Source organism: Bolinopsis microptera, chromosome 3 (genome assembly GCF_026151205.1).
Source record: "Bolinopsis microptera isolate Bmic1 chromosome 3, MBARI_Bmic_1.0, whole genome shotgun sequence".
Classification (NCBI taxonomy): domain Eukaryota; kingdom Metazoa; phylum Ctenophora; class Tentaculata; order Lobata; family Bolinopsidae; genus Bolinopsis; species Bolinopsis microptera.
Window position 1 is genome coordinate 84,522 of NC_087074.1, and position 17,764 is coordinate 102,285.

Below are 17,764 nucleotides of genomic sequence, written 5' to 3' on the forward strand. Positions count from 1 at the left end.
TGAAATCTATGAAATCTATGAAAGCCCTGAAATCCATGAAATCCATGAAATCTATGAAGTCTACGAAATCTACGAAATCTATGATATCTATGAAATCTATGAAATCTATAAAATCTGTGATGATACCATGTTACGTGAAAATTGGCGGAAGAGTTAGATTCTTTGGTCATTGTTGTGTAGTGAATGTGATGTAGCTGCTCGATGCATTGCTGGGAACAATGCCTTCTATAAGTTCACCAAGATCTGGTCTCAGCAGAATATCTCCGTTACCAGAAAGATAGCAGTATACGAAGCCCAAATTGTATCAATCATCATGTATAATTGCAGCAGTTGGTGTCCTACTGCAAAGTCACTAGAAAAATTAGACATTTGCCATAGAAAACACTAATAGAGCTAGAGAACATTACTGAACATTAATTGGCCTCATGGAACAATATCCAATGCAAACTTATACCTAAGATGTAACTCAGTAAAGCTATCAGATCGTGTCCCTAAAGCAAGGTGGAAGCTCCTAGGTCATATCTTGCGTAGTGCTGATGACTCCCCCGCAGCATTAGCATTAAAGTTTGCTGTCATTACAAACTGTAAAGGGCGCGTCGGTGCGCATCGTAAGAATTTGTTCAAGATTATTGTGAATGATTTGACCCGTAGAGGTTTAAAACTTAACTCTTTGAATGATCTTAATAAGCTTAAGATATTAGCCGATGATAGAGTTGCTTGGAGAAATTTTTTTTTACTCTAGCTGTCTTGATCTGTACTGTCACCATTTTAGGATGTCTTGATTTCTTTTAGGGGTTTTGAATATTTTAATGGTGTAAACAGTTTCTTAATAATATGAAATCTATGAAATCTATGAAATCTATGAAATCTATGAAATCTATGAAATCTATGAAATCTATGAAATCTATGAAATCTATGAAATCTATGAAATCTATGGAATCTATGAAATCTATGAAATCTATGAAATCTATGGTCCCTGGACACCCTGATATATACACAGATACGTGACAATAGTTTCTTAGTTCTTTAACTACATTCATGGTTACCCGTCCTATTTAACATCCTGTAGCAAAAATGGATCAGGATATTTCAATATCGAAATCGGAACCCCAATCAATGACATGAGTGGAATCTCGATATTCGCAGTATTTCTATTACGTAATAGTAATAGTAATAGTAGCAGTATTTCTATTACGAAATAAAAACGTATCGGGTGTAAAATGCAAAATTCAAAAAAATGTTTGAGAATAAATATTTTATTGCACCACTGGGTAATTAAAATTATTCCTACTTCACAATTGAACTCACTTGATGAGGTTTGATGCTGTTTTTCTCGTTGAATAGAGAGTGAGGGTAAGGAAGGTTGAGTTGCACGTAGTGCTCGTGCAGACACAGAACTTGCAGTAGGTTCAGCTTCAACTCCGCCACAGACTCCTCCGTAGGAACGTTCGGTGTCTCGTCCTCCATCTGCAACATTGATATTATAGAGAAGTGCAATTAAATTATACTACCAGGAACCCGTCTGACTCTTAAGTGATGTCAGGAGACAACAGTATTTGTTTATTTTGTGATTTTTTTTGAGAATTTTTGAATCTGAGAATTTGACCATTTTCGCCGGGAATACTCAAAAATGTCTCAAAAATGTCTCAAAAATGTCTCAAAAATTTTGAATCTGAGAAATTCAGCATGGATTTCTCATTTTCTCAAAAATTGTCCACTAAAAAATAGTGATGTACCAAATTATTCTTCATATCAGTGCAATGTGGTCCAACAATACTCAAAAAATAATTTTTAAGAATGAAAATTTGGCATTTTCATCGGGACTCTCAAAAATGCTCATGAGCCCCCCCCCCCCCCCCCCCCCCCCCCATATTAGATACAAATAATATTTAAGATGAGACAGAATAACAGAGCTATAGTTGGCAATTTATGTTGGGCAAAAAGTGTATTCATTATAAATGTTGGCAATATCTTGGCAGTTGGGACAGTGCTAATCACTATAAAATTAGACAAAGGTGCATGGGTATGTGGGATTACGGTATGGTTGTCATATCGTTGGTGTGGCCGGTGGCGTCCGCAATATTATTCAGTCGCCTTTGAAAATCTAGCGATGGTCGTGGCCGCTATCTTTAAGTGCTGCTCCGTAAACCCCTATTCGAGGAATAGCAACTTAATTTTTAACCGAGGCCGAGGCAAACCGAGGAATTGTCCTCCTGACCGAGGCCGAGGATAAATCGCTATTCCTCGGTAAAACCGAGGCCGAGGACTGACAGACTTGCAGTCATTAATAAAAACCAACAGCCAGCTACTAGATAGAATTAGGAAACTCATTATTTCCAAAAAATAGAGCCTAAAAGTAACAGTGACCTTTGTCAGCACTCGGTAGATTTCTTAGATGTCGTGCTTGACCTCAAAAACAAGTCATTTACACCATATGGGAAACTAAACGATACACCGTTTTACATAAACAATTGGGGAGATGAACGAAATTGAAATTTTTCACCAATTAGAAAAACAACAAAAAGACACAGTCACAAATTAAGATATAGGCACAAGTTACGACAAAGTCACAAATTAAGATATAGGCACAAGTTACGACAAAGTCACAAATTAAGATATAGGCACAAGTTACGACAAAGTCACAAATTAAGATATAGGCACAAGTTACGACACAGTCACAAATTAAGATATAGGCACAAGTTACGACACAGTCACAAATTAAGATATAGGCACAAGTTACGACACAGTCACAAATTAAGATATAGGCACAAGTTACGACACAGTCACAAATTAAGATATAGGCACAAGTTACGACAAAGTCACAATATCAGATGAAGTTTATAATGTAGTGATAACACTTAGTCTATGTACTTATGTAATAATGGCAGCCATTGTAGTGATTTGAAATTGTCTACTGTTATTTTGTTGACAACTGGTGTGGTGTGTAGTGTGTTGTTTGTTATCATGTAATGTAACTGTACACTGTAAGTGTGTACTGCAGTAACCATATACAACGCTGTGTAGCATACCCCAATGTACTCATGCAGTACTCAGCTGCAATATTCACTCTTCTCGCATAGCTTCATCGTACTACTATTTTTTATTCTTACAGTTTTTGCTCACCTTAGTTAGTCATATTTTGTAAACTCTTTACAAAAGGAAATGTACTGCTTTGCTTATTTTACATTTATTAGTCACATACTAGTAGTGTGTTATACACACTACACATACTAGTAGTGTGTTATACACACTACACATACTAGTAGTGTGTTATACACACTACACATACTAGTAGTGTGTTATACACACTACACATACTAGTAGTGTGTTATACACACTACACATACTAGTAGTGTGTTATACACACTACACATACTAGTAGTGTGTTATACACACTACACATACTAGTAGTGTGTTATACACACTACACATACTAGTAGTGTGTTATACACACTACACATACTAGTAGTGTGTTATACGCACTACACACTACACATACTAGTAGTGTGTTATACGCACTACACATACTAGTAGTGTGTTATACGCACTACACATACTAGTAGTGTGTTATACGCACTACACATACTAGTAGTGTGTTATACGCACTACACATACTAGTAGTGTGTTATACACACTACACATACTAGTAGTGTGTTATACGCACTACACATACTAGTAGTGTGTTATACACACTACACATACTTGTAGTGTGTTATACGCACTACACATACTTGTAGTGTGTTATACACACTACACATACTAGTAGTGTGTTATACACACTACACATACTTGTAGTGTGTTATACGCACTACACATACTAGTAGTGTGTTATACACACTACACATACTAGTAGTGTGTTATACGCACTACACATACTAGTAGTGTGTTATACACACTACACATACTTGTAGTGTGTTATACACCCTACACATACTTGTAGTGTGTTATACACCCTACACATACTTGTAGTGTGTTATACGCACTACACATACTAGTAGTGTGTTATACGCACTACACATACTAGTAGTGTGCTATACACACTACACATACTAGTAGTGTGTTATACACACTACACATACTAGTAGTGTGTTATACGCACTACACATACTAGTAGTGTGTTATACACACTACACATACTAGTAGTGTGTTATACATACTTGATATTTACCATGGAGTTTGTAATGCATAAATTCAGTCCTTCGTAAGGGTAGGCGTGTGGAATGAGTTTCCAGGATATATTTTTAAGGTTTTTTTGTGGGGCAAATGAGGCAAATTTCGACAATTTTATCTCAGTCCCTAAACGTCCAAGAGACTCGAATCTAAGCTTAAAACAACCGCAAAAGACACAATTATATACAACTTATGAAGTAATATAAGCTCTTTAATGCTTAATGATTGATTGATTGAGGAGCACTACCCAGAGGCATTACTCGGCACTAACGCCTTTAATTACAACCAAATATAAATATATGCACACAAGGTAAAATTTTTGTTGCTCGTCGCTATCAATGTATGTTGTACCAAATTATTTAAGTTTCTGAAAGTACGAAATTTGAATTGTTTCAATCTTTTTCATCCGGGTTAAGAGCTTGTGCAGTAAGCAAATGCTTGTTGACTGTAGACTTGCATGAATTTAAGAATTTGTCTTGTAGGTAAGTCGTGACGTATTTTATGAACTTGTTAATAATGTTGACCGTTTTTTTTATATAACTTAGGCCCAATGTAAGAAATGCTCTTATTTGTAGGGATATCGACAAAAATCAGTCATTTTGGCTGCACGCATAACGAAAGATACCAAATTAGGCAACTAGTTTGATCTTTTTTTGTGTTCAAATTTAATTATCACGATGTGCTTTTCAGTTGTGAATAGGGTGTTCTCTTAAGTTACCCTCAAATTAAATATGGAGTTTCAGCAAAATTCCGGAAGCACCCGGGGATTAAGGTGGTAGGGGTTGAAAACCCTGAAATGTCAGGCGATGGGCGAGAGAATTGTTTAAATTTGGTCATAAAATCACTTTTTGCTACGGTTTGCTTTTGGCTGCCTCCGCTGATCATTCCCTTTTAGATGGACTATTTCTATAAGTTCTTAAAGTTACATCCGGCTTGGATATCGTCTGACCCCAGGACGTAACAATTGTACCCTATCATTATGCCCTATGACGTTGTGACTAGTGACTGCGGGCATCAGTGATTTCTTGTATTGATGGCAAGTGGACGTTGTCGGTTTGCATTTTTCATATTATTAATTATTAACCTTGCTTTCGTTGCTCACCATATCAACAATTTTACCATTAAAAAGCTCCCCTTTAAGTAGTGTTCTATATCGTACTGTAACTGTAACTGTTTCACTACATTGGTTCTACTTTAGGTTTAAGATATTAATTAAGGATTGTGGCCAGAAATTCGAAGGGTTTCAGTTACAAACGCTGGATATCGGGGTCACTGTGGCGAATACTATAGGACTCTCATACTTAATACTTAAGTATGTATACTTAACACTAGTATGAAATCAGTGGAGCTGGTATGGTAGTAGAAAACATGATTATTTCCAGGATAATGCTAACCTTTAAAGGTACATCTTAAGTCACTCTCAAATTAATTGCGTTAACGGTATTAAATATTTTGAATTGGTGGATTCCCCACGTTTGGAGAATAAATATGTTAAACTGGGATTGCCTCACCCCAGGTACCACATCACCCCAGGTACCACATCACCCCAGGTACCAAATCACCCCAGGTACCACATCACCCCAGGTACCACATCACCCCAGGTACCACATCACCCCAGGTACCACATCACCCCAGGTACCACATCACCCCAGGTACCACATCACCCCAGGTACCACATCACCCCAGGTACCACATCACCCCAGGTACCACATCACCCCAGGTACCACATCACCCCAGGTACCACATCACCCCAGGTACCACATCACCCCAGGTACCACATCACCCCAGGTACCACATCACCCCAGGTACCACATCACCCCAGGTACCACATCACCCCTAATAAACCATTAACTAGTGGTTAGTTAATTATAGTGTAGTTACTTCGAATAAACCGATTTTGCCTCTAAAAACGGACTCAGAAACTAGATTTATTTGCCTTATTCTTCCTCATCCCAATTTTGCATTTTTTGGGTGCCCCAAATGAGACAAAATGAGGTTGGCACCCCCTCCATTCGTTAGTTTACTCTTCTATTCCTAAGTTTACTGTTCTATTCTTTAATTTACTGTTATTTTCTTCAATTTACTCTTCTATTCGTAAGTTTATTCTTCTATTTTTCATTATACTTTTCTATTCTTCAATTATGTCGAAAATAATTAAATTTGTTATTTAAAACAAAAATCAGCAAAAACAATGTATGAACACATTTTAACTATATTAATATAAAAGGGAAGCGTGACGAGGGTTAGGATTTCTCGGACTTCAATACATTAAGGGGGCCGGGGGGGGGGGGGGGGGGGGGGGGGTCTTCATCAAAATTCTCTCGAAATTGATTTTATAGATGTTTCTGATAGAGGGGAGTGATATCTATCAGCTGCTTTTGGTCCCATGGAAAAATATTGTTCCTAGCCGAAATTATCGCTGGTCAAAGGTCAGCGCTCATGTGTAATTGTATTGCGCGAGCGATTTTCAATCGCGCGTCCTGAAAATCGAGTCTAAAAATCTATCTTCTCCTACATTTTTTGAGCAATCACCCTGAAACTTTTAGGATATGTTCTAGGGATCATTTAGAAGAGAAGTATCGAGCCGAATTTTGAGATAGGCCTCAGAAAATTTTTAAATCGATTTTGAAAATCTTGGACCTGGAAAAATCGTCAAAAAATGAGGTCAAAGATTTTCAAAATCGAATTAAAAATTTTCTGAGGCCTATCTCAAAAATCGGCTCGATACTTCTCTTCTAAATGATCCCTAGAACATATCCTGAAAGTTTCAGGGTGATTGCTCAAAAAATGTAGGAGAAGATAGATTTTTAGACTCGATTTTCAGGACGCGCGATTGAAAATCGCTCGCGCAATACAATTACACATGAGCGCTGACCTTTGACCAGCGATAATTTCGGCTAGGAACAATATTTTTCCATGGGACCAAAAGCAGCTGATAGATATCACTCCCCTCTATCAGAAACAACTATAAAATCAATTTCGAGAGAATTTTGATGAAGACCCCCCCGGCCCCCTTAACTCCCTCTGTAACGTAATGAATATAATAGATTTGTAGTGCTGTAATAAGTTACAGTTGGAATATTGTTTCACTGACGAGTTTGATATACAAATTTGTATTAAAATGAATTGTTATCTACACGACATGACGATGCAGTACAGGTCACAGTATTAGGTTTCAAGTTGCTCAAGCCACAATAATCATGTATGTCAAAGTGAACTTCTTTATTTTGATTTTTGATTTTTTTATGTGCAGATAGGCAGTTCCCAAAGATGGAAACACTAGCGCCAAAAGTTCCCATTCGCCATGGAGGACTCATTAAACGTTCTGTTGCTAAAAGCGTGACAACAATAAAGGCAAAATTCCAGCACAGATTCTTTAAACTATTCGAGGTGAGTTAAATTATTGCAAGTATTCATTGGTTCTTGTTTGGTAGTTTATTAGTTATTAGTAGTATAGTGCACACTATTATTAGTTATTCGTTATTTCGGTAATACACAGGGTGGTTCAAGTCTTGAGGAAGTTTTAAGGGACAACCAGAATGGCTTTAGACCTGGGCGCTCTACAACATCGCACATCCTTGCTCTACGAAGAATTATGGAGGGTGCTAGAGCCAAAAATCTTAAGGCCACCATGGTTTTCATTGATTTCAAAAAGGCGTTCGATAGTGTGCATAGAGGTTTGCTCATGAAGATATCAAAAGCATATGGCATACCAGAAGCCATAGTGCGGCTCATTGAGGGTATCTATACGAGCACAAAGGCTAAAGTAGTTACAGCCGATGGTATAACAGAAATTTTTGATATCCTGGCTGGAGTACTGCAAGGAGACACTCTTGCCCCGTACTTGTTCATTATCGTGATTGACTATATCATGACAGTGACTATAGACGATGATGACTCGGACTCTGGGTTTACCCTCAGGCCTGCACGGAGTAGAAGGATTGGTGCCGAGAAGATCGCAGACGTCGAGTTTGCAGATGATGTTGCCCTTATCACTGATACCATTGAAGGGGCAAAACTACTCCTGGACAGGCTTGAGAAAGCAGCACTGAGTGTTGGGCTAGCCATGAACGGCTCTAAAACTAAGTTCATGACTCTGAACATGACAGAGGAGGCGAGTAGTCTTAATAGCTGTTCTGGAAACCAGCTGGAAAAGGTGACAGACTTTGTTTACCTTGGAGCTTGGATAGCAACAACAGAGAGGGACCTGCGGGTCAGAAAAGCTAAGGCTTGGGCAGCCTGCCACAAGCTAAAGAAGATGTGGAAGTCTGACCTTAGAAGAGGACTAAAGATCCGTCTATTTGTTGCTACTGTGGAGTCAATACTTCTTTATGGTTCTGAAACGTGGACGTTGACAGAGCAATTGAAGAAACGCATCGATGGCTGCTACACTAGAATGCTAAGGATGGCACTTAATGTGGATTGGAAGCAGCGAAAAACCAACAAAGAAGTCTATGGCAACCTACCGAGAGCAACCATGAAGATCCAAGAGCGCAGGATGCAACTAGCAGGCCATATCCACCGGCACCCAGAACTAGTCGCAAACCGCTTGCTACTCTGGGAACCAACTCATGGGGTGCGGAGTAGGGGGAGACCAGCCATGACCTATGTTGATAGCCTACGAGCTGACACGGGTCTCAACGACACTGGAGAAATGGGCGGACTTATGGCGGATAGAGTTTTATGGAGACAGCGCATCAATACTCGGACGCTGAAGCCGCCTTAAGTCAGTCAGTAAGTCAGGTTCAAAAAAAGTTTTTGGATTTTAGGAAATGATAGAAATACAGGGGGGGGGGGGATGGGAAGTGAGTTTAAATACGTTGGGTCTTATACCACCGCCATGTTTCATATTTGATACTTGTCAAACGCTCATTGTTTTTTATATCTAATCATATTTGTTTCAAATCTCCAAAACCGATGTCTTCATAAATGAAGTACTATAATTGTGACGTTTAGGAACAGATTTTAAGACATTGCATCTAATCTGACAAATAAGAATTTTACCATCAACCAGTACTGTGTGAAGAGAAACCATGTTAAGAAGTCAAACCCTGGTTTACCGTACTATTTCCCCCTAGGCCCTAACTGGTAATGTGTGGTAAATTGGGGTTTTACAGTATCATGCCTTAGTGTTACAACTTGTGATTCAAATTATAAATAATACCTTAACTTTCGTCTGTGTAGAATATTGGAAGTAAAATGTAAATTATACTCATGCCTAACCAAAATCCCTCTTTTTAACCATTATACCATTCGTAACCATCCTTTTTTTTCTGTCTGAAAAAATCGATCTACCGACACAAGAAGCTTCCAAAGGATTTATGACGTTTTTAGGTTCTATTTTTAGGTTCTATTCGGCTGACCAACTTTTCCAAAATTTTCCACTTTTTGCCACTTTGCATCACCTTTCTTGTCTGTCAAATATCTTCAACTGTGAACATCGTAGAAGGTTAAGAATTATTTCATTTTATTGACTAGAAAAAACTTTTGTTGGACAATTTTTTCTTGAAAATTTAGTAATAATTACTAATTAGCTAATTACCAAACACCATAAAATTGTTCATTGGCTCAAAATGATCGGAATTGCTTGACACACGGGAAAGGTAGTTTTTAGAAAACTTTTTGAGACTAAGATTTTTCAAAAATATTTTTTTCAGCCAAAAGTTTTTTCGAAGCTCTAATGAGGATAACTACCATTCAAACCATGGTTTGGTGGCATCCGAATCGGACCCCACTGCTAATCGAACCCCTGTCGTCCGCAAAGGAAGCAAATGTATTAACCACTACACCACCCGGCCAACGTGACAGCACTCACTTTTTACTATTTTCATGCCAATTTTCATAGTATGAGGTCGTGCCTAAAATCATGACAAATTGCACAATGTGTTTATAAGCCGTGCATGTACTCGTGACAACAGTCAGATTATGGTCTGCCCCTTACTCATGTATTTAGCATGTACTCGTGACAACAGTCAGATTATGGTCTGCCCCTTACTCATGTATTTAGCATGTACTCGTGACAACAGTCAGATTATGGTCTGCCCCTTACTCATGTATTTAGCATGTACTGGTGACAACAGTCAGATTATGGTCTGCCCCTTACTCATGTATTTAGCATGTACTGGTGACAACAGTCAGATTATGGTCTGCCCCTTACTCATGTATTTAGCAGCTGCTAATTTCCCTTCAGGACGAGTTAACGTACTGGACGGCGGATGGGAAGTACCTAAAGGGGAGTATACAAATAACGCAGATGAGAGCTTGTGAAAGAGTGGATAAAGAGACTTTCCGACGATTGTACATGTTTCAGGTAGTATACGTATCTAAGAGCGAGAAGATGCGGATACTGTACATACAGGGGCCATGTTTCTCTACCACCCGCTCCTGGGTAGAGGAGATAAGGAGACTGATAGACAGCAGTGTCGGGTCGGTTAAATACTCCTACTTCCACAAGGGGGCCTATCTGAAGCAGTGCTGGAGCTGTTGTAAGAATAAAGATAAGTACGCTAACGGCTGCACGGGAACTTCAGAGAGCGACGAGGAGCGCACCAGCCGCCTCAGCAGGAATATTAGTAACGTGTCCGCCTTCAGCCCCGCAGCCTGTAGGAGTAGCCGCACAGAATATGACGGAAGCTGGGAGACGCTGGGGCGAAGCGCTTCCCCTGCTACCTTCCTATCTGACGACGAGTTTACTGACGACGACCTGTGAACCTTGTGGAGAGCATCTGTGCGAAGTATAGAATGTCTCTCAGGGTTACCATGGTGACACCAGTATATTACCAGGATTCGCAGGCAACTAACTAGACTGACAGTCATATTGAATTTGGCATGATGCTAAATTGAAGAATTGTGAAATTGTTAGAATCTAGTTATGCAATAATAATATAACTGAGTGAATAATTATTAGTTGACAAACTTTGAGATTCGGGAAAATCAAAACAATATTGAATTTAATTAATATTATAGCCGTTATATATATATCGTTCTCACCGCCACTGTATCTCTTTAAATCTGCCTACACTAAAATTTTCTGAGAGGCAAAGCATCTACCCCTGAATACAACCCTGGCGCGTGGGGACACGTTTTTGCTAGTAGTTTGCGACATTATTTTACGGGTATCGAATCTCGCGACTTCAACGAAGTCCTGGGGACACGTTTTCAATAATTGATAATATTTTCAGCCCCTATCGTTTTAAGCATCGTTAGGGCTTTCCCAGAAACTAACTCTCATCATCCTAGGATAATCGTGTGTCGCACAGCACCTCTTTCAGTAACGAGAGTAGTCGCATGCAGTCCAGAATGACGTGTACGTTTCGGTCACCTGTGGAAAAAGGAAGTGAGATATCAAAAATCTGAGAAAAACCCGTTGGATAAAAGCCTTTCAGGTAGGTGCTAGTCAAGATTTCATCTCTTTAGACCTTAAGATGGCTTCTAACACCTCGTCAAAAGTTTTTAAAAGTAAATTTTACTCGCGACTATCAAAAAACAACAAAAACGTGTCCCCAATTTGCTTTTTTGAGCGCGCCCAGATCAGCGCACCTAGCTGATCTAGCTACTATGAACAGGCACATAAAAATATCAGTGAATATAAGTGATTTCGGTTATTGGAGTAATTTCATCAGAGCAGTCACATTTTTGATGGTGATTAATACTTTAATAACATTCCACAACAAGGCAACCATTAACTATGTAGTGTGTACCGTGTGCAGTGTGAAGTATAATATAGAGTTGGCATGAAGTTAACAGTTTACTTATCACGAAGTTTAATTAGAAGATAAGGAAAATATTGTATTGTTATCTGTCAAAGGAATTTAATGTATTCTAACAACTTGTTCTTATAATAACTAATCGATGAACCACATACAGGGTCGGTGTGAGTGTAAGAATTTGTGTGAGAAGATATATAGAGGAGCAAAATTCAACATCACTGGATACGGCCATACTCGGTTGAATACACCCCATCTCGTTCGATCTGGGAAGTTAAGCAACTGCAGGCCGGGTTAGTACTTGGATGGGTGACCGCCTGGGAATTCCCGGTGCCGTATCCTTTTGTTATATTTTCGAAGAATTGCTTTACTGAACAGAATAATTGTGTATGGCTTTTACAGAATTGCAGTGATTATTAAGAATATCATTTTATCCTAAGCAATATAGTCTATGTTCAAACGGAAGGAAATATTTCCAAATGTCAGAATAACATTGCTTAGAATAGTATAGCTACTAAGTTTTGTCTGAAAAGGGCTTTTTTGTTTCATTCTAAGATCTATCTTAAACATTCTGCTTAAAATTAACTAGAATGTATTTTTAAGTTAACTTGAAGAGTACTACAAGGTATCCTGAAGTTAACTTGAAGAGTACTACAAGGTATCCTGAAGTTAACTTGGAGAGTACTGCAAAGTATCCTGTAGATAACTCGAAGAGTACTGCAAGGTATCCTGAAGTTAACTCGAAGAGTACTACAAGGTATCCTGAAGTTAACTTGGAGAGTACTGCAAAGTATCCTGTAGATAACTCGAAGAGTACTGCAAGGGTATCCTGGAGTTACCTTGAAAAGTACTACAAGGTATCCTGAAGTTAACTTGAAGAGTACTACAAGGTATCCTGAAGTTAACTTGGAGAGTACTACAAAGTATCCTGTAGATAACTCGAAGAGTACTGCAAGGTATCCTGAAGTTAACTCGAAGAGTACTACAAGGTATCCTGAAGTTAACTTGGAGAGTACTGCAAAGTATCCTGTAGATAACTCGAAGAGTACTGCAAGGTATCCTGAAGTTAACTTGAAGAGTACTGCAAGGTATCCTCAAGTTAACATGAAGAGTACTGCAAGGTATCCTGGAGTTACCTTGAAGAATACTACAAGACATTCTGAAGTTAACTTGAATAGTACTACAAGGTATCCTGAAGTTAACTTGAAGAGTACTACAAGATATCCTGAAGTTAACTTGAAGAGTACTGCAAGGTATCCTGTAGATAACTCGAAGAGTACTGCAAGGTATCCTGAAGTTAACTTGAAGAGTACTGCAAGGTTTCCTGAAGTTAACTTGAAGAGTACTACAAGGTATCCTGGAGTTACCTTGAAGAGTACTACAAAGTACAAGGTATCCTAAAATTAACTAGAATGTATTCTTAAGTTAACTTGCAAGTTATACTGCAAATCCGAGAGGCGATAAAATTTCAAATATATCGGGACCGATATAATTGGAACACGACAAATATCTAACTTTAGGTCAACTTCATGCTTTCTGTCAGTTAACTTCAGGATCAGATCAGCTTTATCTTAATTTAATCCAAGTTTGCGTGCAGGCTACCACAACAACAACAATATAGAGGTTGTTACAGGATTAATTAAGTATATAATAGAGGATAATTTGAAGGTAACTTGTAGTTCTCTTAAAAGTTAACTTCAGGATACCTTGTAGTACTCTTCAAGTTAATTTCAAGATACCTTGCAGTTATACTCTTCAAGTTAACTTCAGGATACATTGCATTGTAGTACTTTTTAAGTTAACTTCTGGATACCTTGTATCACTTTTTAAGTTAACTCCAGGATACCTTGTAGTACTCTTCAAGTTAACTCCAGGATACCTTGCAGTACTCTTCACGTTAACTTCAGGATACCTTGCAGTACTCTTCAAGTTAACTTCAGGATACTTTGCAGTACTCTTCACGTTAACTTCAGGAAACCTTGTAGTACTCTTCGAGATAACTCCAGGATACCTTGTAGTACTCTTCAAGTTAACTTCAGGATACCTTGTAGTACTTTTTTAAGTTAACTTCACGATATCTTGTAGTACACTTCAAGTTAACTTCAGGATTGCTTGCAGTACTCTTCGAGTTATCTACAGGATACCTTGCAGAACTCTTCAAGTTAATTTCAAGATACCTTGCACTTTGCAGTTATACTCTTCAAGTTAACTTCAGGATACATTGCATTGTAGTGCTTTTTAAGTTAACTTCAGGATACCTTGTATCACTTTTTAAGTTAACTCCAGGATACCTAATTGTAGTACTCTTCAAGTTAATTTCAAGATACCTTGCAGCTTGCAGTTATACTCTTCAAGTTAACTTCAGGATACATTGCATTATTATAGTACTCTTCAAGTTAACTTCAGGATACCTTGCAGTACTCTTCAAGTTAACTTCAGGATACCTTGTAGTACTCTTCAAGTTAACTTCAGGATACCTTGTAGTACTCTTCAAGTTAACTTCAGGATACCTTGTAGTACTCTTCGAGTTATCTACAGGATACTTTGCAGTACTCTCCAAGTTAACTTCAGGATACCTTGTAGTACTCTTCGAGTTAACTTCAGGATACCTTGCAGTACTCTTCGAGTTATCTACAGGATACTTTGCAGTACTCTCCAAGTTAACTTCAGGATACCTTGTAGTACTCTTCAAGTTAACTTCAGGATACCTTGTAGTACTCTTCAAGTTAACTTAAAAATACATTCTAGTTAATTTTAAGCAGAATGTTTAAGATAGATCTTAGAATGAAACAAAAAAGCCCTTTTCAGACAAAACTTAGTAGCTATACTATTCTAAGCAATGTTATTCTGACATTTGGAAATATTTCCTTCCGTTTGAACATAGACTATATTGCTTAGGATAAAATGATATTCTTAATAATCACTGCAATTCTGTAAAAGCCATACACAATTCTTCTGTTCAGTAAAGCAATTCTTCGAAAATATAACAAAAGGATACGGCACCGGGAATTCCCAGGCGGTCACCCATCCAAGTACTAACCCGGCCTGCAGTTGCTTAACTTCCCAGATCGAACGAGATGGGGTGTATTCAACCGAGTATGGCCGCCGTATCCAGTGATGTTGAATTTTGCTCCTCTATATATCTTCTCACACAAATTCTTACACTCACACCGACCCTGTATGTGGTTCATCGATTAGTTATTATAAGAACAAGTTGTTAGAATACATTAAATTCCTTTGACAGATAACAATACAATATTTTCCTTATCTTCTAATTAAACTTCGTGATAAGTAAACTGTTAACTTCATGCCAACTCTATATTATACTTCACACTGCACACGGTACACACTACATAATTAATGGTTGCCTTGTTGTGGAATGTTATTAAAGTATTAATCACCATCAAAAATGTGACTGCTCTGATGAAATTACTCCAATAACCGAAATCACTTATATTCACTGATATTTTTATGTGCCTGTTCATAGTAGCTAGATCAGCTAGGTGCGCTGATCTGGGCGCGCTCAAAAAAGCAAATTGGGGACACGTTTTTGTTGTTTTTTGATAGTCGCGAGTAAAATTTACTTTTAAAAACTTTTGACGAGGTGTTAGAAGCCATCTTAAGGTCTAAAGAGATGAAATCTTGACTAGCACCTACCTGAAAGGCTTTTATCCAACGGGTTTTTCTCAGATTTTTGATATCTCACTTCCTTTTTCCACAGGTGACCGAAACGTACACGTCATTCTGGACTGCATGCGACTACTCTCGTTACTGAAAGAGGTGCTGTGCGACACACGATTATCCTAGGATGATGAGAGTTAGTTTCTGGGAAAGCCCTAACGATGCTTAAAACGATAGGGGCTGAAAATATTATCAATTATTGAAAACGTGTCCCCAGGACTTCGTTGAAGTCGCGAGATTCGATACCCGTAAAATAATGTCGCAAACTACTAGCAAAAACGTGTCCCCACGCGCCAGGGTTGGAATACATACATATTAAATACATACATACTCCCAATACTGCTTCAAAAGGATGCCCTGTAGAATTTCAGATCTCTAACACAATTTTAACACAGCTTTTAAATCGAATTTCTTAGAACAGTGCTGCCGAGTTTATAGCGTGGGGCTCATGCCGTCTCGTCCCATGAGTAACGTTGTAAGCTGAGTAAAAGTTTAAATCACCTTACTTTGTATGGTGAAACGTCGAAAGGTTTCCTTTAGCTTGGTGTGACGAGTGTTTGCCCATCGGGGATCCAAAAATATGATCACCATGAACACTACTTAAAAGTTAAAACATGAGCTTATCACACGATTGTAAATGATTCCAGAAAATTGTACTTGTGCAGTTAGCTAGTTTATAGTCTACACGGTCTCTGAAGAGAATAATTAAATAAAACCGTGTTTCCTCTGAATAGAAGAGAATAATTGGGCTCTTTTCGTGTTCGACCGTGTTTCCTCTGAATAGAAGAGAATAATTGGGCTCTTTTCGTGTTCGACCGTGTTTCCTCTGAATAGAAGAGAATAATTGGGCTCTTTTCGTGTTCGACCGTGTTTCCTCTGAATAGAAGAGAATAATTGGGCTCTTTTCGTGTTCGACCGTGTTTCCTCGGTGGGCCGACAAGTTTGTTGTGCAGTGGCGTTGAATAATTGGTAATCAATTTAACTTTTGTTTTAATACATTTAATGTATTTCATTTAACCCCTATATTTCACTTCTAATGAGTATACATTTTTGAACCCCGGTCTTTCTTCCCAGTACTGTAATTTTCCAGTTTGATAAATTAATTAATGTTTTGCTTTTTTGTTGTTGTTTATACTTTATTATACCGTTATTGATGTGCATACCCATAATTATCATGCATTTCACAAATTTGATGTACTTTTGCTAAATGGAAATATTAGTCGACTATTACCCGTTTTATTGTAGGGACTACGGGTGGAGGATGTGTTTTATTGTGTTTTTAGTAAATTGAGTGTATATTTTGTCCAAAACCTTTGACAGTTATATCCTAAACAAGGACTCAGAAACACTTTTTTAAATTGTCCTATTCAAACTATGTATTTGACCTGCTTTCTGTACAACTTTAAACTTTTGTTTAAAGACTAACCCCTGGTTATCAGTAAAGAATGTAATATGACGGTAACGATAGTAATGATAGTAACGATGATAACATAGTAGTGTAGTATGACGGATACAGTAGTTCCTATTCGTCATGGACTGCTGATTAAGAGATCAGTAGCTAAAAGCGTCACCACCATCAAAGCGAAGTTTCAACGCAGATATTTCAAACTTTATCAGGTAAATCAGTAGGTAGATAGTCATAAGCATTTCCCAGGATTAAGTTAATGTTTGAAGTGCAATGTCTCCCCAGGATAGAGTTAATGTCTGAAGTGCAATGTCTGCCCAAGATAAAGTTAATGTCTGAAGTGCAATGTCTGCCCAGGATAGAGTTAATGTCTGAAGTACAATGTCTCCCCAGGATAAGCTAACGTATTGGACGGTGGACTGTAGGAAGTTAAAAGGAAGTGTCGCTGTAGAGAGTATGAGGGCGTGTGAGAGAATGGACAGGGAGACTTTCAACAGATCCCACATGTTCCAGCTAGTGTACCTCTCCAAGAGCAACAAGACACGCGTACTGTATATGCAGGGTAACTGTTACCCCGACACTAAACACTGGGTACAAGAGATTCGGAAGAGAATGGATTTTGTAGTGGGTAACGATCAGTGGGACCACTACCACAGAGGAGCATTTCTAAAGCGGGTGTGGTCCTGCTGTAGGAAGGATGACAAGTATGCGCGCGGATGCTGTGGAATTACAGAGAGTAACGAATCCCGCACTCGCAGACTCTCAAGAGAGGTTAGCTGCAATGTGACACTGCCGTCCCCAG

General features: G+C 38.4%; 2 protein-coding genes, 1 non-coding gene and 1 pseudogene across 6 annotated transcripts in view; 2 read left to right on the forward strand and 2 right to left on the reverse strand.

Annotated features, from left to right (window-relative positions):
- Window positions 1–17,764, reverse strand: part of LOC134812953 (dedicator of cytokinesis protein 7-like) — a 132,937-nt gene that overhangs the window by 34,963 nt on the left and 80,210 nt on the right. For all 4 annotated transcript variants that reach the window (XM_063820585.1, XM_063820583.1, XM_063820584.1 and 1 more), the window contains exon 25: window positions 1,309–1,467. In XM_063820585.1, coding sequence (XP_063676655.1) covers window positions 1,309–1,467 — 159 coding nt within the window. The remainder of the gene's footprint in view (window positions 1–1,308; window positions 1,468–17,764) is intronic.
- LOC134812955 (ras GTPase-activating protein 3-like) lies at window positions 7,428–11,225 on the forward strand. Its single transcript, XM_063820588.1, has 2 exons — window positions 7,428–7,560; window positions 10,361–11,225. The coding sequence occupies exons 1-2, from the start codon at window positions 7,441–7,443 to the stop codon at window positions 10,877–10,879; spliced, it is 639 nt and encodes a 212-aa protein (XP_063676658.1). The 5' UTR covers window positions 7,428–7,440; the 3' UTR covers window positions 10,880–11,225.
- On the forward strand, window positions 12,100–12,218 carry LOC134813658 (5S ribosomal RNA). The gene has a single exon (XR_010160053.1). It is a non-coding gene; the product is annotated as a 5S ribosomal RNA (ribosomal RNA).
- LOC134813650 (5S ribosomal RNA) lies at window positions 14,871–14,986 on the reverse strand (annotated as a pseudogene).